Source organism: Erpetoichthys calabaricus, chromosome 13, assembly GCF_900747795.2.
Source record: "Erpetoichthys calabaricus chromosome 13, fErpCal1.3, whole genome shotgun sequence".
NCBI lineage: Eukaryota > Metazoa > Chordata > Cladistia > Polypteriformes > Polypteridae > Erpetoichthys > Erpetoichthys calabaricus.
The window spans coordinates 99,590,289-99,613,377 of NC_041406.2; the positions used below are offsets into that span (position 1 = coordinate 99,590,289).

The 23,089-nt window shown below is 41.6% G+C and overlaps 1 protein-coding gene across 4 annotated transcripts in view; it reads left to right on the plus strand.

The window, feature by feature from the left end:
• Positions 1-23,089, plus strand: part of LOC114663785 (intermembrane lipid transfer protein VPS13B-like) — a 908,960-nt gene that overhangs the window by 833,820 nt on the left and 52,051 nt on the right. For all 4 annotated transcript variants that reach the window (XM_051935847.1, XM_051935848.1, XM_051935845.1 and 1 more), the window contains exon 44: positions 22,808-22,963. In XM_051935847.1, coding sequence (XP_051791807.1) covers positions 22,808-22,963 — 156 coding nt within the window. The remainder of the gene's footprint in view (positions 1-22,807; positions 22,964-23,089) is intronic.

Genomic DNA, 23,089 nt, shown 5'->3' on the forward strand with positions numbered 1-23,089 from the left:
AAATCTCAAGTATGAATGCAGAAAATGAATCTTGAGTGACATGTTGCACTTCACGGTTTTATATGCTTGAAGCTTGTTAACCAGCTGGATGTAGTTTTGTGCTCTGGAGTTGCCAAGAAAATCCTCAACAACATCTTTGAATGCCTTCCATGTGATTTCCTCCAGCCCCACAGGAGATCTTCAAACCGCTTGTCATTGGTGACGTGTCTGATTAGTGGACCAACAAAAATGTCTTCCTTAATCTTAGCATCAGTTATTTGTGGAAACATCTGTGTCAAATATCACAATACTTCACCTTCCTTGTTCATTACTGTTACAAAATTTTTCATCAGTCCAAGTTTGATATGAAGAGGGGGCTAAAATATCTTTGCTGTGTTGACAAGTGGTTTATGTGCCACCCTTCTCTGCTCTTACAATTTTTTTTAATGTAACAAGACTCGCAAATGGATCAACACCACTTAGGATATCTGATTTGCACTCCTAGTATCTGTGCCATCACATCACCACACATGCTCCAGTTGTACTTTATATATCTCTCTACTTTTAATATGAGAGGAAATTGTAAAAATAGGCAATTGCAATAAAATGGTACGTGATAGAAAAATTTAAAGGTTTTTTTGTGTTCAGCAGGGCAAAATCCATAAGACAAATCCAAAATTGTTCAGGAAACAAAATGTTCTTGTTCCCTTTTATTTGTGTTTAGTGCTGCCCCCTGCATTAAACTGCATTGTTCAAGTGATTTCAAAGTTTTGACGATTAGTCAAGTGTTTTTTAATCAATTTTGCTCCTATATTTAGTGTTTTATTTTTGTTGTCTTCTGCAAGTTTTACTGCTAATGTCAGAATTTATGTAATTAATTTGAATTCAGTTCCAGTGCAAGCACAGAATCATTGATTGACCCACTTGGGTGTTCTCTTCTTTGTATTCTACCAACTTATCAGATTTTACGAGTTGCCACTGATGCCAGTGTCTTCTAGCCTCAGGTTTAATCTGCGTGCAGTAAAGTCCTTCAAGTATGTCATGTGCTTGGCTTTCTGCTGTTCAAAGAAGTCTTAAAGTACTTTTTTGTCCTTCAAAATTTATACTCAGTGATGTTTAAAATTTTATTTCCATGCAAGTAGTCTCAGTCATTTATTTTTAATTGGCTGTCAAAAATCTTACAAAGGAAAGAAGTAAAACATACCAGTCTTGAGTTGTTAGAATGATGCCTTTTGATCTGGAGACAGTCTTCATCTTCCATTTGATTTGGGACTTTTATTTCCATGCACGAAGTGTCCAAACCTTTCCATTACTTGTGAGACAGGGACATGATAGAAAAAAAGTGAATTGAAACAGTGGGATGCTGAAGATTGTATTTAAGCATCAGTTTGAAAATTTGAAAGAATTTGAATCAAGTTGAATTTGAATCAGTTTGAAAGAATGAGGATACAGTGATCCCTCGCTATATTGCGCTTCGTCTTTCGCGGCTTCACTCCATCGCGGATTTTAAATGTAAGCATATGTGAATATATATCGTGGATTTTTTCACTGCTTCGCGGATGTCTGCGGTCTACAGTACGTGTGCTTCCTCAGTTGATTTGCCCATTTGAATTCAAACAAGGGACGCTATTGGCGGATGGCTGAGAAGCTACCCAATCAGAGCACGCAGTTAAGTTCCTGTGTGCTGCTGATTGGCTCAGCAACGGAGTGCTGCATTAACCAGGAAGTCTCATCTCACTCATTCAGCATTAATGCACGTTACTGCTAATGCTTCAGGATTGCAGAAAAGGTAAAAGTTTTGGATATGTTGTAGGAAGGAAACAGCTACACCGCTGTAGGACACAATTACAGCATCAATGAGTCCACGATTCTTTTTATTTAAAAAGGAGGAAAAGCATATAAGATCTACGGCCGCAGTGTCCTTTAATCAGGGCGCAAAACGAGTTGCAAGTGGACGTGATAAGGCAGTAGTCTGGATGGAATCTGCTTTAGGGATTTGGATTGAAGAGTGCTGGAAGAATAACAACGGCAGTGCTAAACAGTCGCCTGAAGAGGCTCCTTTAGAAGAGCTGTAACGCTATCCTTTGTTGTGCAGTAAAATTAAACTCATCGTTATCGGACAAGTCGCCGTGTCATTGTTGGTGAGTAACCATAATTAATTATTGACGTACAGTACTTATTACATGTACATAGTTTAGTGTCGCTGTACACACATTTTAATGTATACAATTTTTCTTGCATTGTACGTATTTATTGCTGGTGGCCTGTCTGTTGTAATGGCTGTAACGTATAATATCGGAGACGCTCGATATCTTTAAAATAATATTTAGGTTTTACTGTATGTAAACTGTGTTTACATACATAATTTCAACGAATCTTACCTAATATCTAAGAGAATACAAAGGGTTTATGCTGTATAACTGTGCGTGAAATGTTTATAATAGTGTGGGAGAGTTTGTAAGGGCTTAAAATATATAAAAATAACCATATAAACATATGGTTTCTACTTTAGCGGATTTTCTTATTTCGCGGGTGGCTCTGGAACGCAACCCCCGTGATGGAGGAGGGATTACTGTACACGAGCGTTTGAAGGTGTGGACTGGCACTAAGCGCTCTAACCTGCTGTTCTCTGTCCTAAAAGTCACTTTTCAGCCTGTACAGATGTCCATAGTGTGTCCCCTCACTGCTCACCCCCTAAGCCATCCATACACAAATACTTTCTCCTCAATCACTAAACGCTGCTGTCCCCTTTAAGAAATGCTTTATTAAGGCTGACGGGCACAGTGAAGAAAAGGCTCAGTTGTCACTGGAATACCATCCCCAAGTGTGCCTTCAGCCTGGTTGAAGCGCTGCAGTGACTTATTTCCTATAATATTGATTTTTATTAGACTGTGAGTTGCATTCACAGCATCTGTTTGTAATGATCACATTTGTGCGGAATGAAAGCTCTTCAGAATGCTCGAGATCTTTGTGGTATGTGCGGTTAGAGAAGAATGGCGCTGGAAGAACATGAAGAACTTAACAGGAATCTGTACAGGGTAGATGCCGTCTACATTCAGTCGCCGACAGCTCACCATGCTGCTGGCATCGTCCTCCATAAGAAGCACAATTAAGGCCATTAAAGCTCAGGGTCTAAGGCCATTTTTCTGTCATGTACCACAGAAGGTTATTTCAGGAGCATGGTGGCCCGTTTCTGTCTATGATTAACTGTTCTTACTGTCAGGCCACTCTGCCTTTGGTCTCATTCTTGACATACTGTAATAAGATTTAAGTGAGATATTGGAAGGAAAGTTCTTGTTTAAATGGGCGCTCGCCCTGACTGCCTTGCACTGACATTGTTATCTCAGGTACTTACCATGCCTTATTTTATGTAGTGCATTCAAAATCAGTACATTCTCTTAATAAAATATTAATGACACTGCCCTATTTCATATATTAAAACCAGTTTCTGTATATAGTGCCTTGTGATGTGAGCACCTTGTATTTTTCTTACATCCTGAGAGTTATTTTCCACTTGTTTTACAAATTGCCAAGTTGTATAACACATTACAAATAACTAGGACTCTTGTTATATAGTGCCTTTCCCAAGCATTTTTCAAATCTCTTTATCTGTTTTTTAGTATTTGTTAGTATCACACCCTGTGGCAGACGTAGGACACGCTGGAGGGTTTATATCTCTGAGGTAGCTTGGAATCTGTAGCTGCGGCAGGAAAGTCAGAGCTGACCTGCATGGCCTGATGCCACCACAACCCTCACCAGGAAAAGCGTTTTTAGAACATGAGATGAGTATAGCAGGGTACTGTACACATAACACACCTTGAATCAAATTTCCACCTGCCTGTCTTGCTAGAGCCATGTTAAGGTCCAGCACTGCCTCTCAGTTCTACTGCCTGTGGTCATTAGATACAAGTAAACTGGTGTGCCCCATGATTTTTATCTGCACTATACCAAATTTAATATATTTTTTCCCATATTTCCCATTGCCTGTAGTACACTTTAAGCACAGTATGTTTTTTTTTAGCTTCTTTCAATTACATTTTTTTAACCTTCCATGAAAAATAAAAAACACAACAACAGAAAATAAAGATCGTCAGGAGCATGCTAACCGGCGGATGACACCGCTGTTTACACCCAGTTGCGCGGGCATTCAGTAAACAGTGAAGAGAGCAACAACTATGTAACAAACAGCTAGCCAGTGCAGACTCCTTCCAAATGTTGACAAGGCAGTGGTAGCACTGGTGTGCGACCAACATGCAACACATGCTGGCAGTGATGGACTCACATTGCAGCTTTCCCATGAACTGAGTGAAATCGCTTAGAGGGCAGTGTGGCAGAATTTAGGTGCCAGAGTTGCCACCCAGTGAGCAAACCAAAGTTGTTGAGTCTAACAGAGGACCACAGTCACACTTGCTTGTACAGATTGTACGATGTGTGTCCAGCAAACATCTCTATCTAGACTTGACATAAACACCCAAAGACACTGAACAAACAATAAAATCATAAAACCAACAGTAAGAAAAAAACATACACATATCTATGAAACTGGAGATAAATAAAGTAAATAAAAATACAGCCTAAGGCCATACAGTGTAAGCCATTCTGAATAAGTGAGTCTTAAGATGGGATTTGAAAATAGACAAGGAATCGGTGTCCCGAGTGTGTTGTGGTAGACAGTTCCAGAGACGAGGAGCAGTACGACTAAATGCCCTGGAACCCATGATGATCAGGCGGGCAGGGGGGGCATGAGGAGGCCAGAAGTGGAAGACTTAGGAGTGCATTTGGGGGTATTGACATGAGTGAGGTCAGAGAGGTCTAGTGGAACGAAGTTATGGAGTGCTTTAAAGGAAAGTAAAAGAATTGTAAAATCAATGCAGAATTTTGCAGGAAGCCAAAGAAGCTGTTTAAGAGGTGGAGAGGGTCTGAGTTTTAATACGGGCAGCTGAGTTCTGAACAAGCTGGAGTTTGTGGAAAAGCTTATGCGACAGATCAAAGAGAAGAGAATTACAATAATGAATGAGTGAGTGAGGATAGCGGTGCTGTTTAGTGTGAGGGAAGGTCACAGGCATGCAGTGCTACGGAGATGTAAAAAAGATGACAATATAATAATTTTGATATGGGATTCAAAAGACTTCGCTTCCTGGGTCCTCCCTGCGTGGAGTTTGCATGTTCTCCCCGTGTCTGCATGGGTTTCCTCCGGGCGCTCCGGTTTCCTCCCACAGTCCAACGACATGCTGGTTAGGTGGATTGGCGATTCTAAATTGGTCCTAGTGTGTGCTTGGTGTGTGGGTGTGTTTGTGTGTGTCCTGTGGTGAGTTGGCACCCTGCCCGGGATTGGTTCCTGCCTTGTGCCCTGTGTTGGCTGGGATTGGCTCCAGCAGACCCCCGTGACCCTGTGTTCGGATTCAGCGGGTTGGAAAATGGATGGATGGATGGATTCAAAAGACAGGGTACTGTCAAAGATAACCCCCAAACTGTTAACCTGAGGGGAGGGAGAGACTGACATACCATCAATGTTAAACTATTACATTTCAAAAAAGTAGGCTTGGAGCCAATGAGGAGAACCAATGTCTTATGGCTATTGAGTTGGAGGAAATCCAAGATTTTATTTCAAGTAGACAGTCATTGAGGCAGGAAGGTCAGAATTGGGCTTTGTAGACATGTAGAGCTGAGCATCATCTGCATAGCAGTAGAAATTGATTCCAAATTTCTTACACCTAAAGGGCCAAGCACTGATACCTGGGGAGCACCACTAGTGACTGGGAGGGATCGTGATTGAGAGTTTTTTAGCTGAACAAACTGAGTACAGTTAGACAGGTATGAAGTAAACCAAATGTGGGGATGGCATCAGTAATGCTGGTGGTAGCTGACTGGTTCAACAGAATACTATGTGATGCTGCACTGAGATCGAGTAGGACAACGATTGTTAAAAGCCCAGCGTCAGCAGCCATTAATTGGTCATTAGGGATCTTTACCAAGGCTGTTTCCATGCTGTGTTTTGGATGGAAACCAAATTGAGACGTCTCAAACAGGCTGTCATCAGAGAGATGAGCTTTAACCTGTGATGCAACCACGTTTTCAAATTTTTTTTTAATGAATGGTAGATTTAATATAAGAAGATAATTTATTCAAGTTATGGAGGTTAGCACCAGGTATCTGTACATTGTATTTGATTTGAGAGATAAAAGAACAAAATCAGACTGACTGTGAAGTGATAAAAATGCCTCCATTATCATAACCCACTGATGGGTGAAACAGCATGTTTTGGTGACATCCCACTTTCACAGAAGCATGCTGGCATACCTGGGCATAGACGCTTGTTTCAGATATGTTTCATCTCCCTGCTAAAAATATTTGTGGAGGTTATAGTGACTATCATCATAAAGAAGTTCACAAAATGAACAAAAGGAGAACAGAATAGTTTCAGATATTTGTGCTCAAACTTTCGCCTCGTTTTAGGAGATCATTTGCTGTTGGACGGGCAGAAGATACACGGTTCCAAGTTGGAAATTTCACACGAACAGCCTAGAAACACACAGCCAAAACTGGGATGATTCAGCGAAAAACCAAAGTTACCTGAATGAGTTGTGACTTAACACTGACCTTTCAAATGGTCAGCAGGAAGTGATATGGTCCATAACAAACTTTCATATTTGCCACCCTGACTCAGACCACGATGTTGTGACATTGTGGCTGTATAGTTGCATTGTTTGCCCGGTCTCAGATTTACAATGAGGGACATTGTATAAATACAGAAGCAATACTGCATATCTAAGTCACAGCAGTCTATGATGACATGTTTGAATAAAGGAGGACCAGCATTCCTACAAAATTTGAATATTAGAAGAAAGTACAACAAACTGAGCTTGCTGGACTTTAGAAATTTGCTGGACTTTAGAAATTTGCAGTTCATTTGTGAGAGTGCGGCCCTCCATCACACTGCCTCTTTAGCTTTAGCTCCTTGTTAAGCCTCTAGGTGACATCATTCCTCACCACTGAGTAAACATCTAGGTCAGGGTTCAATAACATTGCATCAAAGCAAGCAGTTGTCCAGCCACATGATGTCACCCCATTATTGGGACAGCTGATTGTCATTCAGATGTTTACTTCATACAGCGCCTTTCAAAGTGAACTTCTGTCTTGTGGTAACAAACACACACACACACAAACAAAATGTATGTCAGCAACATCTCAAACAAGATGGTTCTTATTAAACTGTCGGCTTCTTCCAGAAAGTCTCTTTAGGGCTGCAAAACATGGGTGTGGTGAGCGAGTGCAGAACTCAAAGCATAACCGCGTGCATTGTTGGGCAGCCAAAAGCATCCGCCAGTTAGAGAAGTGGCCACGGTGGGACTGTTTGAGTGTGCAGTGGAAGTGCCGGGGGCTCCCAGCAGACACCACCATGACCAGCACCACCGCTGCTTATGGAGTGCATGCAGCCAGGGGATTAAAAGAGAGGTCGTGCTGGGGTCTCGTGCCCTGCTGGTGAGGGAATCATGTAGCAATACCAGCCGTAAGTAGCCTTCTCTCAGTCTACACACGAGCCGCATTTATCAGAGCCCTCAAGGTCAGGGTTTGCATTAGGACAACTAACAGCCATGCTCAGTCAGCATTGCAGGTCCACGCTGTGTGAAAGTCACAATATAAAATAAAGAGACTGCATGTTTATTCTAGCTTTTATAGGAAATTCTAGACCTTGTCCTTCATGCCATGGCCAATAACACCTTATGAAATGGTAGAAGATAGTATTGAATATATGTGGTCCCATTTTATGTCCACCTTTACTGGGTTTGTATTTCCAGACGTCTGTCTGCTTGTCCCTTCTCTGCCTTTCAGATGCTTGGTGCTTTTCTTCATCTTCTGACACACATCTGCACAGGCCGCATGCTTTGGTTGATAAGAATGTCGCCTCTGAACCCCACATTTTGTCTTTTAGCCCCCACCTTTGACTCACTGTAGTCGCTTTTCCACTGCAGGAGCTTCTTTCAGGAACTGGGGACTATTTAGAAATTCAGGAACTTTTGTAGCATTCCCATTGCAGGATCTTGGTCCTTTTACAGTTCCTAGTACTTTTTTATCTCCTACTCTGTAGTATGTACTTATTGTTCAACCAGGATCTGTCATGGGTGGGGCATGGCGATATATTGTGCTGATTGGTTGACCAGAAGCACTGGCGCCATCTTACAAGTTTGAGAGTTACCACTGAAGACAGAGCTGAATACGGCAAAATGGAAGGGTAACAAGGTTCAGGCTTTATTAACTGTGTCTGGGGTTGATGATATTCAAAAGGAATTGGAGGCATCCATCTGAAATGATAATTATTCACTGTCATTTTATCATATTATTATTTCAAAATTGCAGCACATTTCTCTAAACTGGAAATTAACCACAGTGCAAAGCAGAGGTCATGTCTAGAAATGCTTTGTCTTCAAGGCAGCAGAACTTCAGCACATGATTGTGGGAGTCGTGCTTATTATTATTTGGAAATAAAAGGAAAAACACACATGTAGACGTTTGCTATTAGTACTTTCACCTCATTACAGTTACTGTAGTTATAGCTTTGTGTGTGCGTCGTAAGCACAATGATGCCACTGATCAGATGTGAGTTGTAGTCTCACAAAGATGTAAGAGGAGACAAAGTCATCGTGTGAAGAATCACTTTTTAATGTCCTGCTCAGTCCCTGAAAAGGAGTGGAGACTTCACATTCATTTACTGTGCGTTCGTACACTTCACGGTTAAGCTGGGAAATGCTGCATGCGCTCTTAAGCATATAAGGCTGTGGACACTGACAGTGCTAACAGCTGTAGCAAGTAAAAATCGAGGCAGGCTTCAGACAAAGTGGCTATTAGGCTTACCGACACTTGCGATGAAGGCAGCAGCTCCATTTGTAAACAGCACAACAAAGAGCGTTTTACATGCTTGCCTCTTATTTTACAGTTCTTCTTTCACTGTGGGAGTGCAACACATGAAAGTGACAAGGGACCACAAGTGGCCCAGAGCCTTCATCACACAGGAACCCAATTTGGTTCTTGTGGTGGGAAAATGCCTTAAGTGCACCCACCTGTTGTGCTCAGTTTCCATGCTTGTAAAGTGTCTTGGATGGTCTTGTTTGATTATTGCCATTTCTGTGCATCATGGATCATGGACATGTTTGCTTTATATAGTGGCTTCTGTGCCTTTTGATGCTTAGCACAAAGAAGATCTTTCTAGCTATTGTGTGAAATCTGCCCATAACAAGTTTCTAACCCTGTTCTTGTTGATGAATTTATTTTAAAGTAACAGTGTAGATTTACTGCACTTATTATTTTCATCATTTAAACACTTCATTCCTGTCACATCTTGGTCTCCATTTGCCTTAATTTCTCTTCATAGCTCACACCTCTCAGTCCTGTAATCAGCCTCGTTGCTCTCCTCTGGGCTTCTCTAGTGTTGCTACATCTTTTTTGTAGTGACTGTCAACATTACGACTAGCAGTAATAGCATCAGTTGGCATTAACTTCATATTTCACCTTTAAAGATGAGAGAATCTGCTGTGAATCAGGAAGGTTCTCATCTTACTGCATTGTCGGATTCCGTGGTGAACGGCATACAAAATAATTAACTCCTTTAGTTGATGTTGCTTGAAAAAACTGAGTTGCACAAAAACCGGAGCTCTAGAGACGATGAATTACAGTATGGAGATTAAAAGACAGATTCAAACAAAGTGTTTCCAAAAGCAGAACAAAGGAGTGCTTCACTGGTCGCGTTTACCTGCACACACAAAAATGGGATAAGGTGAGTAGCCTTCATTTTTAAAAACCCCGTTTACATCCACAAGTCCACTTTTGGAGTTTTCTTTGGAAAAATTTAATCTGAAAACAAGCATGTCTCTCAAGCAGTGTGGAGAATGTAACTTTTAGAAATAACTGTGTTACGTGACTCATTACTTACAAAAAAGTAATCCTGTTATTCAAATACAAATAGCGCCTTACTTTTTTTTTTCTTTTGTATGAAACACAAAGGCATACACGAAAGTTTTCTTGTGTTTTATAAATATGTGCTGTGAAGTAAATGACATTCACCCCCTTTTTACATTGTCAGCCTTAACCCCTGAAGGTGTGCGTATGAACACTAGCCACTGCGCCCCCATCACACTGTTTCAGCATGCGTATCTGCAGCAGACGCTTCTGTTAAAGTTAAACTGACGCTTTATTTCTAGGGTTCTGTTAACGTGTTGCATACAGCGCACTTCTTTCTGTGTGACTAAGCCCTGCAAAGGAGTGATGTGCTGGTACTTGTGCTTCTTGCCTTTCACCCAGTGCTACTGGGATAATAATGGTATCTATATTTGAAGAGGAGTGTTGAGTTAGATTACTCGTTACTTTCAATGCGTTACTCCAGCGCTGCTCCCAAGGTTGTACTGCTGAGCTTAGCTGTGTACGGTCGGCTCATACAATAATCAATAATGTAGAGATTTCTGAAATACTGAGACAGATGATTTCAACCAGGAGAAGGAATAATGCCTTCCCCTGAGCATACACCGTTGTGGCCTCTGGAGTCGTGTTAAGTAAAGGCTGGTGGCCATGGGCATGTGCAGACTATAAAATCCTTTAGTGTAACCCAGCTAAGGTTTTACATGGCAAAATAACCAAGTTTCTCACAGAGAAATCAACACAAAGAGCGCAGATAAGGAGTTGTGGTTTCCACCCTGTATACGTGAAAATCACATTGAAAGAAATACGTCTTTACAGTCTGAGTTCAAAACAGAACTGAATACAATATGTGTGATGGCGGCTTATTTGGTGAGTGGACAGGAAGCAGAAGTGACGTCAGAGGGCTAGCGTTCAGTCTGCAGAGGGAAAAAGAGAGAAAGGGTCAGTGGACAGTGCCAACCCCTGGCTTGGCAGATAAGTACAATTATTTGAGCCCATAAGCTGTCACGTGTGTGGCAGTGTGTTAACCTGGTTGCTCTAGCCGGAATAAGGGTTTACATGGCATTTTTAAGACCGAGTTTCTGTGAGTAACTGGGTTAGTAAAGTTCATGTAAAGGAAAACTGGCACATCATCTTATAGAGTGCTACATGGCACCATTTAACTCCTGTTTGCTGCTAACATCTCAAAATGTTCAGCTCATCCTGCGGCACTTGGCATCCTAGAATGTTCCAGCATTGGTGATAATGTCATGCAGGCCACTGTGTTCATGGTCAGGCATTGCCCTGTTGGTCGACGGCACCAGGCAGCTTGTATTGTGGGTCCAGTCTAAGAGCTACAGGTGCCAGCCTCCCACATCATGCACATCCCATGGGGACTCCACATACAAACCCAGTGGTCTTCAGTCTCAAAGATGAAGCAGAATGTATTGATGGGGTCAGTGACACTTGAATGAATATGTACAGTGCCTGTAAAATTATTCACCCCCCCTTGGAAGTTTCCACATTTTATTACTATAAAACATTGAACCACAGTGGATTCAGTTTGGCTTTTTTGATGTTGACCAACAGGATAAAGGAACTTTAATGTCCAAGTGGAAACTGAGCATTCAGAGCAAACAAACAAAGCTGCAGAGACGGTGCTTTATAGACCTGGCGATGCTGTATAGTGCCTTTACTAGTAATGTAATCCATTGTTTAAATGAAACCTGTTTTGTACTGTATTTTAGCAGGAAAGACCATCTTTGAAAACGCCACTTCTGCTGGGAGAAGATGCACTTTCTTGAATGAGGCGTCGGCAACAAATTGGCTTATTGCCTGACTTGCCCATTTCTGGATAAGACAAAAATGAAATAAAGCTGCTTGTAAAAGCAACACTTGGACTTTAGTCTTGTTGGAGAGGTCATTGAACTGCCAACTGCCCGTGCTTAATTTGTGGACATTAAATGCGCACGCAGTTGTCGCCTCATTTAGTAAATCGTTTTCTAATTATGGGAGTGCAGGGCTGCTGGCAATGTGTCAGCACAAAATGGACTTTCTTTAAAAGAAGAGATGAAAAGCAGCTTATGCTGTTATTTCATTTCATTCTTGTATAAGATCAGAAAAGCCTTGACTTTAATTAGGATCTCATCCATATGGCTAACATGCTGCAGACATATTTAAAGTGCATTATTTAAAATAAAAAAAGGATGTGACCTTATCAGATTGGGGGGAAGGGGGGGTCTTGCCGCAGCTTCCAAGGCTATTTTCAGCTGATTGAATGAAAACAGTGTAATAAGTGCAACCAACGTGTGTTCTAAATCCTGCTGAGTTTTTCAAATGAAAACGGACAGATTAGCCTCTGGAGAATTGAGCAAAAAAATATCTATATATATGAGACGTGGCGTTGTTTTTCAGGCCTCCTCTTTAAAGGCATTTTTATGCTCAGCTTGTCTATTAAAGAAATAAATTTCTGTCAGGGTGTACAATGGTGTGCTTTGAAACATCGTTCTAGTTATTGGGACTTGAAACATAAGCCGAAAATAAAAATATCCTAATCATTAATAAGACTCAGCCAGTTTCTTTTCTCTCTTTTTTTTCTTATGCTTCAAAGAGCTGTAAGAAAGCTGTCCAAGTTTGGGCCATTAGTATTTTTCTTTCTTTCTGACTCACATTTGCACATTGGATGCATTCATGGTGCTACAGATGTTGTATGCCCTTTCTTTTCTATAGAAGCGTTGCAATTGTGGAACAACGCGGTCAGCTTTAAAGGTGTCCAGTGTTGGCGACCCCCAAATGCCGTGGGCTTTTCTGCTGTGTTCATTTGTGACCTGACTGCTATCCCACGTGTGAATTTCCTCCAAGAGAAGCTTCTTCTTTATGCTTGTTCCCGGAAAACGTAGGATGAGAAGAAAAACACGGCCAAGGTGCATGAGTGCTTTGTCCTGCTGTCCTCTGTGCCACACCCTGTCGTCCCCCTGAGCAATGAGCCCTGCTAGTCATTCATCTCAAGTGGCCAAGTAATGACGGAAGTGAAAAGAGCATCTGCACGTGGTGTGACTCAGCATCCTTTTGGAGCTTACCTCTCAAAACGATAAAATAATGAAATACTGTAAATGGATAATGCAAGGCAGTAAATAAATGGGATGTTAGGAAGATAATGAAAGGCACTATATAATAGATAGATAGATACATATGCAGCCAAAAATATATGAATCTGTCATTTTTTTCCTTAATTTTACTAATCCTCATATCCAGTTTAGGGTCGTGAGGAGTGCACCAGTCACAAGTCAGAGGCCAGCCAATTTAATTCCTTTTAACAATACAGACGTGATGCAGATGCACCCAATTGTATTGGAACCCTTCCATTATTCAAAAAGGAGCCACAAATTTCTGTGAAATAAGTTGAAACCAACAAAAGGAATTGGCATCCATCATTCTGTATTCCATACAGCAGGCACTTTGCTTTTCATTTAGGACTTCACATTATTTTATAAAATAAAACAAATGAAAACGGCGAGTACAAAATTATTGGGACCCCTAACCTAACATTTTGAAGCAATAACTAATCAAGCACTTTCTGTGTCTCTGAATGAGACTTCTACATCTCTCACCTGCCAATTTGGCCCACTCTTATTGAGCAAACTGCTTCAGTTTTGTTAGGTTTGATGGGTTCCTTCTCCTATCTATGAGTTTCTGCTGTTTTCTTAGTTGTCCAATTGGATCCAGATAAGGATTCATAGCAGGCCATCTCAGAATATTCCAGTGCTTTCTTCTCAGTCATTTTTGGGTGCTTTTTGAGGTCTGTTTTGGATCATTATCCTGCTGGAAGACCCATGTCCTGCGACTGAGACAGCACTTTCTGACACTTGGCAGTAGTTCTCGCTCCAGCATCACTTGATAATCTTCTGATTTTATTGTGCCATGCAGAGTTTCAAGGCAGCCTGTGCCAGAGGCCGCACAGCAATCCAATGACATTATTGAGCCTCCTCCATATTTCATGATTTTTTTCTTTGTAAACATAAAGATTCTGTGAGCTACCAAACATCTCTGATTTCAATCATCTGTCCAAAGCACATTCTCCCAGAAGGACTGTGGGTTGTCATCATGCATTTTAGCAACTCTACTAAGGCATTTTTGTGTCTGTCTTTCAGAGGTGGTGTCTTCTGCCGTGGAGCCCACTTTCATTCAGACAGTGACAGATGGTGCATCTTGAAACTGTTGTACCTTGATCTTGTAGACCATACTGAATCTGTCTTGATGTATTCATTGGGTACTTCTTCACCTTTCAAACTATCCTTCTGTTCAATCTACGGTCAATTTATCTCTTTCAGGAAGATGGCTATAGTCCTGTGGACCTTAAACTCTCTTATGATATTAGCTAACACAGTCACAGGCACATGAGGCTCTTTACCTTGCAGCCTTTAAACACGGCCATGCTTGACTATTACCTTCTTCCTTTCCTCCTCGGACAACTCTCTGGATATGTTAAGTGTGATACTCGCAATGACACAACACAGCTGAGTGAGGACTTGGCTCCATTCAAACAGGCTGAGTGACCAATTATAAGACTGAAGACTCTTGTAATACTAATTAGAGTAATTAGTCTGCTTGAGACGAAGAAGACATTGGATTTATGTTATGCTTTTCAGGACACTCAAAGTGGTTTACACAGAGAGGGGGAGCCACTTCAACCACCATCACTGTGCAGCATCCACCGTAATGATGCAACAGTAGACATTTCTTTGTGCCCTTATGCTCACTACACATCAGTAATAAGCTGGTGAAGGGGTGAAAAAGTTAGTTAGCCACATAGAGACAAGGGGTGATTTATTGGCCAGAATGACCAGGTTGTTCAGGGCAATTCAGATTGAACATCTAGAAACACCCTGCTTTTTTATGAAGGATGCCCAGGGATCTTTTGTGACCACAGAGTGTCTGGGCTTCGGTTTTACATCTCATCCAAAGGACAGTACAAGGACCCATCACCACTCTGTGGCATTGGGATCCACACACAGACTACAGGACAACCACTGCTGGCCTCACCAACATGTCTTCCAGCAGAAACCCAAGCGTTTTCCTTGGTGGGCTTCCATCCAAGTACTGGCCGGGCCTGAATATGTTTAGCTTCAGGTGGATTATCTGTTCTGAAGTGCTATGGCTGTTTGAGATGTCACTACAATTCAGTTTTGTGTCTTAACTTCTAAAGGTGTCCCTATAGTTTTGTCCATTCCATTTTCATTTGTTGTATTTTCTAATAATATGTTAAGTCCTAAATCACATATGGAATAAAGAATGGTGGATGCCATCTACTTTAGTCAGTTTCTACTTTTTTATGGAAAATTGTGATTCTTTTTTAGTGAAAGGGTACCAATACTCTTTTTTTAGCCCATACCGTTCTTTTCTTTTGGAAATGTGAGGACTATGTTTGATTAAACAAGTTTTCATAATAAAAATATAACATTCAAAGAACTGCACTAGCAGCACTTTACACGCCTAATAAGTTATGGACTGCATCACAGCAACTCTTGGCAGGCACCTGAACATTGAGTATGAATCCAAAGGAACAAAATCATATCCAAAAGAATTATGTCTGTTCATCGAAAAAGATACTTGAGAAGTATGAGCACAGAAAACCCACACAGGGAACAAACAGAGAGAAAAGTAGACGTTCTGCCTGCCCACTTTGCCACTCCAAAGTATTCATCCAAAAAAGAAGGTTGACTCGCTGCCCATTCTTGCTCCAATTTTCCTGGCTGCGTTACTGCCGTGCCAACTATACGTCACATGCCTCTTCTCCTGACTGTAACCACAACCAGGGTCTGTGTTAAAACAGCCTTATACCCCATTGACGGGTTACTTACTAGGCAATCCATTGGTACTGAATCTTGAGGACACAGCGCCTTCCACCTGGTATTGTCATTGGTGAGACATGGTGTGTCCAGAAGGACCGCTAATTGAGATATGGACCAGAGGGCTTAGCGATTGGAAAGTCGGGAGTCGCAACCAGAAATGCATAGCAAGAGCTGACATTGAAAAAGATCAAAAACGCAGGCTAAATCTGAATCTCCTAACTAATGATTTAGTACAAAGCAAGATATGTTTGTTTTTAATCCCAAAACCTGGACAATGAATGTTAAAAGAGACACCTGAATAGTGCAAGGATTGTAATAAACGTGCAGCACTATGCAATTCAAAAATGTGGTTGTTTTTATACTGAAAAAATGTATTTAACGTTGTTGAAAATTTTTGGGCCATTCTGACACATTTAGTTTAGTTATGGGTGCCGCCATTGTGTGAGTCTGTCGTCAAGATGCTTCTTTCTTCATTGTTGGGGGGGGCATGGTCTAAGAGGTCATGACCTACCACCAGTTATCAATGAAGTTGAAAGGTCGACTCTGACCGTCATTTCCTCCTGTGCCTGTGGATAAATTGCTAAAAACTATTCTGATTAGTTCTTTTCTTTCTCTCAGACATGCAACTTTTTGGCAGTGCATTTTGACCACAATGTTTTGTTGGCTTGTTGAAAGTGCAGTTTGACCTTTGGTTTCAGTCTCTGTGTGCTTTTTCTGGTCCTCCTCTTTCTAAGAATACTGTCACTCCATTTGAGTCTGCATATGTGGGACCTGCCACCCTGAAGGAATCACATTAGATGTTGCCAGTCCCTACTGGCTTTTCTCCCTGTAAGTTATGCTCACATAATCTCCTTTTGGGGAAACCGCTGTCTTTTTCTAAATACATGAGTGATATTTTCATCAAACAAAAGCCAGACCATTGGGTTTATGTCACAGTCCCTGGACAGGCCACCCTGTAACAGTACCCATCCATCCATCCATCCATTTTCCAACCCGCTATATCCTAACACAGGGTCACGGGGGTCTGCTGGAGCCAATCCCAGCCAACACAGGGCACAAGGCAGGAACCAATCCCGGGCAGGGTGCCAACCCACCGCAGGACACACACAAACACACCCACACACCAAGCACACACTAGGGCCGATTTAGAATCGCCAATCCACCTAACCTGCATGTCTTTGGACTGTGGGAGGAAACCGGAGCGCCCGGAGGAAACCCACGCAGACACGGGGAGAACATGCAAACTCCACGCAGGGAGGACCTGGGAAGCGAACCCAGGTCTCCTAACTGCGAGGCAGCAGCGCTACCCACTGCGCCACCGTGCCGCCCCCTGTAACAATACTTACAAAACTAACTAGAATGTTGCAATATTTGCACAAAATAATAAACACAAACATACCTAAAAATCCATAAGTAAATTGATGGGTATGTACACGTATAACAAGGTAAAATTAAGAGTCGATAAACTTTAAAAGTCTTAGCGGTTGCTGGTGCTCCAGAGCTATCCGTGGAGTTCTGACTGACACTCTGCATGAAGTGCTGTGTGCACACAGGCCGGTCAGTGGGCTCCATAGCCCACTCTGAGTTGGCCGCTGGTGTAAGTTTGGGGATTTTGAACCTGCGGAGAAGACATCTGTTAGCGCATGTACCCGCATTAAGTCAGTGTAGGGTATGTGAGTCGCAAAGGATGTGTAATCCAATTAAAATTGTATCTTTTTGGCATCAAAAACTTCGTTCACTTTTAAAGTTGCTTTTATGTTCATTTTTAAGTATCATAATGAGGTCTCGGCAAACCTGTTGCTCTACAGAGAATGATTCCTGTATACATCTAATGTTGGTGGAACCCCAAAGAACACTGTGTTCAGAAAAATTGGTGTGTGGAGGAGTTAAAGCTTGAGACAAAGTCTCCATTCAAAATGAGGAGCTGATCAAAGTTACTAAAATAAAAAAGTAGAACTGTTACACATTTGGCGATAGGCCATGCAATTGACAATGACATGAAACACTAGGGCCCATCACACTTCAGTGTTGTAAATTTCCTGCGTTTGTTGGCCATTTTTCAGACTTTTTAATGGCATTTTTGAGGTGTTTTCAAGGAATTTTTCATGTGATTTCAAAGAAGCATTTTGTAGGTAAAATATGATTGACATCGCTTCCTGTCACCATTGTATGGGACGTGAAGTGACTGTTGTGTTTCCAGAATGTCTTCTGTAAGTTTAGAGCTTTTAATCCTGATGATTGTAGTACTACAGAGGAGGTGCTGTCAGCGTCATGAGTGCGGTTATTTGTCACAGATTGGGTTCTGAGTTGCACAATAAAACTTAGCATAGACTGTTTAATAATCACAGTTGATTCTTGAACTTATAGAAGCAATATTACTATCTTTCAAAAGCAGACAGCAAACTTGATAAACTTCAAGGGACGTTTCTATCTCCCTGAAATAAAAAGAATTCAAAGCCATCATCTTCGGAGTTGTTGAGCTGCGGGGTCATAAGGCGAACATGCAGTCTGCTAGACACTAGAACCCCAGCCCGGGGAAGAACTACTTGTATTAGACAAGCAGTCACTAACAGTTTTTAATACCATGAGATATGAGACTTATACCGTGCATGTCCACAGTTAATCCAGTATTTGTCTGGCCCGATATGTCATACATTCCCACTCCGCTTTGTTCACTTAATGATGCAATTTTCTAACACCAGTTCTGTGAGTCAGGAATGAGCACCTGCATTAACGTGTTGTGTGCCGGGATGGTATTGAACAGAAAAATGAAAAGGCTGCAATTGAATAAATCACCTAGCGAGTCTTGAAGCCACGTTTTTTGGTCTTTAAATCCATTGTAGCAGCACGAGATTAGTTACCAATATAAAGGTAACAACAAAGTGCTTCAGCAGTCCATTTTACTGCCAAACCTTCCGTTACCATAGTGGAATAATTATGTTCCCTGAGCAATAATTTGTATCTTAAATCCATAAAGGGGAGTTCTTAATTATTAATAACCTAAGATAATACAGAATCCTTCAACTGGGTTCTACTGCTCAAAAAAATTTCAGGGCGCTGCTTAATGTCCGTCGCCATACTGTCCAACGGGTATGACATGTCGTTTCCCCCCTACGTACTTTAGATACTCCCTGTCTATCTCCTGGTTCATCCCTCAGAAAGAAGCAGTGACCTCCTCAACTCAGTGTTGTCAGAATGAGAAAGTTTTCCTTGAGAAACTGAAAGACTACCCGGAAAATCTGATGTAATTAATGATAAATGAGATCATGGAGTGTAAAAGAGTCTTTGATAACATACGATCAATCAATACATGTTTAGCCTTTTCCTCTGTGGGTGCTAAAGTTCCGCACCATCAGAGAGTGGACTGTGCTGTTTTGAAATTGCTGCTCAGAAATATCAGAGAACTGCATGCAGACGGATGTGGGTGATTGATCTGAATTAGCTGAAGCTTCAGCACTTAACGTCTAATGGTCCATAGTTCATTGTGGACCAGGCCAGCTAGTACTAAAGTAACATCCTCGTCTCTACCACTGCATGAGTGAGCAGTACAGAGGACACTACTGCGCTTTCCAGCACATTGTGTCAAGTTTGTGATCTTGAAATGCTTGATTTCTTATCTGAGAGTCAGCACATACCAGGCGTATTAAGTTGGACAGAAAAATGTACATTGCAGTGTGTACAGATGATAATCTCTTGAAGTGTTGAGGCAGCATTTTCTATCGTAACTTAAGATTCAGTATGGTAACAAAAAAAGACTCCAGTATTAGTAGAATATTTAAATTGAATACTCTGTGGTGAAAATTACAAAGAGGCAGTGAACTTCCAAACTGAATATCACATCAACATTAGCTTTAAGGGAGAACAAACTGAGAAAATAACTCACTATTACAATAAATATCTTTAATTAATGACACATTTAAGAAATTAGTGTTTAGGTGGGCTATATTGTGTTAAAGCAGGGATAATAAACCATAGGTACATTTTGACAGAGGCATGAGGTTAATTCAATAACAAGTAAGAAAATACAAAACTCTAAGAAAGCAATAGATTTGCTTCATAGCCCTCATTTTCAAAAGCTCATCAAAAGAATGATCCAGGCCTATAATGACCTCTTGGGCACGGCCAACAGCAGTGTGTCTGTCTGCGGAGAGAGTGTCGACCTTGTCGAGAAGTTTACTTACCTTGGCAGTGGCATTCATGTCTCTGGTGACTCTTCCTGTGAAGTCAGTAGACGGATTGGGAGAGCATGGGGGGGTCATGAAGTCGCTAGAAAGGGGTGTGTGGCGCTCCCGATATCTGCAAAAGGGCGAAGGTCCAAGTCTTTAGAGTCCTGGTGATTCCTGCCTTGCTATACGGCTGCGAGACATGGACACTATCCGGTGACCTGAGACAAAGACTGGACTCCTTTGGTACTGTGTCACTTCGGAAAATCGTTGGGTACCATTGGTTTGACTTTGTGTTGAATGAGCGGTTGCTCATGGAGTCCCAAATGAGGCACATTACCTGCATTGTGAGGGAGCGTCAGTTACGGCACTACGGCCATGTGGCATGTTTCCCCGAGGGTGATCCGGCTCGTAAGATCCTCATTGTTGGGGACCCGAGTGGCTGGACCAGGCCAAGGGGTCGCTCATGTAACACCTGGCTGGGGCAGATAGAGGGCCATTTCTGGACGGTAGGACTGGACTGCGTGTCTGCCTGGGGGGTTGTAAACCAGGATCCCGAGTTGTTTTGTCATGTAGTGTACCAGTGCATGCTCCCCAACTTGACTTGATCAAAAGAATCCTTGCATTTCCATGAAGAAACTTCAGGTTTACATTCCCCCATTTCTAGTCAGGGTTGCAGGTATCCACTTTAAGTGTATCACAGAGCTTCCTTTGCCAATCGTAGTCATTTTGAAATGCTTTGTTGGGTTGTTCAGATCCCTGGTTGTTATTCGCAGAGCTAACATCAGCTCATAGATACAGAAATAATAAGTGTATTAATACATGTAAGCGCTGTATTTCACTGTTGACGCCACATCAGATTCTGAAGAGGGTCTGCTTCCATTCTGAAATACTAAGACCAGATTAATAAGTGCTAGTATGGTGGAGAGTAGAACTTTAGAGACCTTCAACACAGTCTACTGTATGTGAATAGGATGGAGGAGCTTCTTGGGCCGAATGGCCTGTTATTGTCGTAGTTGTTCAGACAGAAAAATATGCACAAGTAGGCCATGACCTGCTCATTCTTGAACCTTTTTTAAATCCCTCAGACACTTAACAAAGAGAACTAGACTTAACTGAATGTTCCAGTTATTTAAGTGGAAACACTCCGTCATAGAAACTTGAGAAAAGGAAACACTTCTTTATGTAAAGGGAAGCAGGTTAGACACTCCAAGTGAAGTGAGATGTTACATTACTATACTACCATTTTATATCTGTCATGTCTTACAGGAAAAATTGAAATTGAAGCAACTCTGTTACAAACTGCTATCCAGTCATGAAGAAGAGGGGGATATTTGGCCACATTTATTGAGAGACTGGATGAGAACTTGAGATAAATTAAACTCTGCTCTTTAAGCCTCCACAGTGGCGCCTGGTTTTTAGTTCTAACAAATTATCTTAATTAAAGCAAAGCCCTGCCTTTATATGAACTCCCATTGTAATTGGGCTGCTTATTTTTGCTTTAAGTTTGCAGCCAGAAATATGAAGTACTGGAGATTTTATTTTTTCTTTTAAAAATATTGCAGATGTGTGTCGGCCGTTCTCATGGACAGGACCTTCTCTCTCTCTAACTCACTTGATGGTAAGCTGACGCGGGTGTTGATGACACAGAATTTGTGACTCATCTGTAGGTTTATTTGTTTCTGCTTGGAATAAAGTCACTGCGGTTAAGAGACAATGAGTGGCAACACCTAAACAGTCAAGCAAGAGTTTACTAAGGAGAAGCCGAAAAAAGGAAAAAAAGGATAATAAATGAGTTTGTTTTGAACAAATGACAGCATCCATCTATACATCATAGAGACATGAAACAGCATTGTGGTGCAGTCCTGACTTCAGAGAAGAAAACTGCAGTACGCTACATTTACTTCTTAAAATTTCTTCTGTTTGAGATCCAGTCAGCACTCTTTTTATTTCTATGAAATCTTCAAATATAGTACTTTAAATATCAAATTAAAGAACCCATCTGACAGAACGCACCCTTCTGACAACATTAAATATTGAACAACACCATTTTTCTTTTCTCAGAGCTTTTCACCAATCAGGCAGAGAGCATTACTAGTGCCACTCCAGATAGTCTAAACATGCATGGTCTCCACCAGCTGTGCCATTTGAGAAAGTACGGGGCAGGGCAGGGCAGTTAGAGGAGAATGCAGTGGCTTTTGGGACATGTTTAAGCAGCTAAAGTAACCCAAGGTTTTGTCAGTTCTCAAGCTCTTGCTGACCAAGCTCCTCCACTTTGATCTGTGGCAATTGGTACCTCACATTTGGCCCAGCACGGGTCTCTTGTGAAAGACTGGTGTCCCATCCAGGGGCTGCTTCATAGCTCTGGGTTTCCAAATCCATGTACTGGAAGAAGAGGGTTCAAAAATTGAGTGTATGGAAATGGAGTGGCCAGCCTCAATAACACCTTTCTTTTCTGCAGGCATATTTTATAAAGTGTTCACGTTTCATTTTTTCCAGCACCCTAATGCAACTGATCCAGAGCCAGTGGTATTTTCATTTAGCTTGAGTGAAGACACCCCCCCCCAAACACATACCCCACACTTCCCACATTGGCACAGCAATGGCAGCCTGTTTCAACTTAGCTGGAATGCACCTGGACTGAGTGCTGTTGTTAAACGTTCATGCAACTATGTGTGGCAAGGATTATGTTGATTCTTGTGGGAGAGAAGAATCTACAGTACGTACTTTTTAAAAAGTTTAGTCTGTGGCCGGTGCTTTGAAAATGTAAACAGAACAATGTTTTAGAGAACAATCAGTCTTGTAAACAGGAAGATTTGTATTTTTTTTCTCCAGCGAACAAAAGACCTTTAAACACAAAGCTGTCTGTTTACTTGCCATTTAAATAAGCATACATTTTAAAAGGTTGCCCTTGCTTCCGTGCAGCTGCTCCACATCTGTATAGAAGGCTGGGGGAACTGGCGATGGTCCGAGCCTTTCAGCGTGGACAACGTGGGCACCTTCATCCGAACAATCCAGTACAAGGGGCGGACGGCATCACTCATCATCAAGGTCCAACAGCTCAATGGTGTCCAGAAGCAAGTAAGTCACCTCCATCTGGTATGAAATCTAAAGCCCAGCCAATGGCTTTGCAGCACATTATGCTTGTTGTTTATAAAGTGGAACAAACAAACAAGAGTGTGTAATTTAATATAGCACTTTGTATGA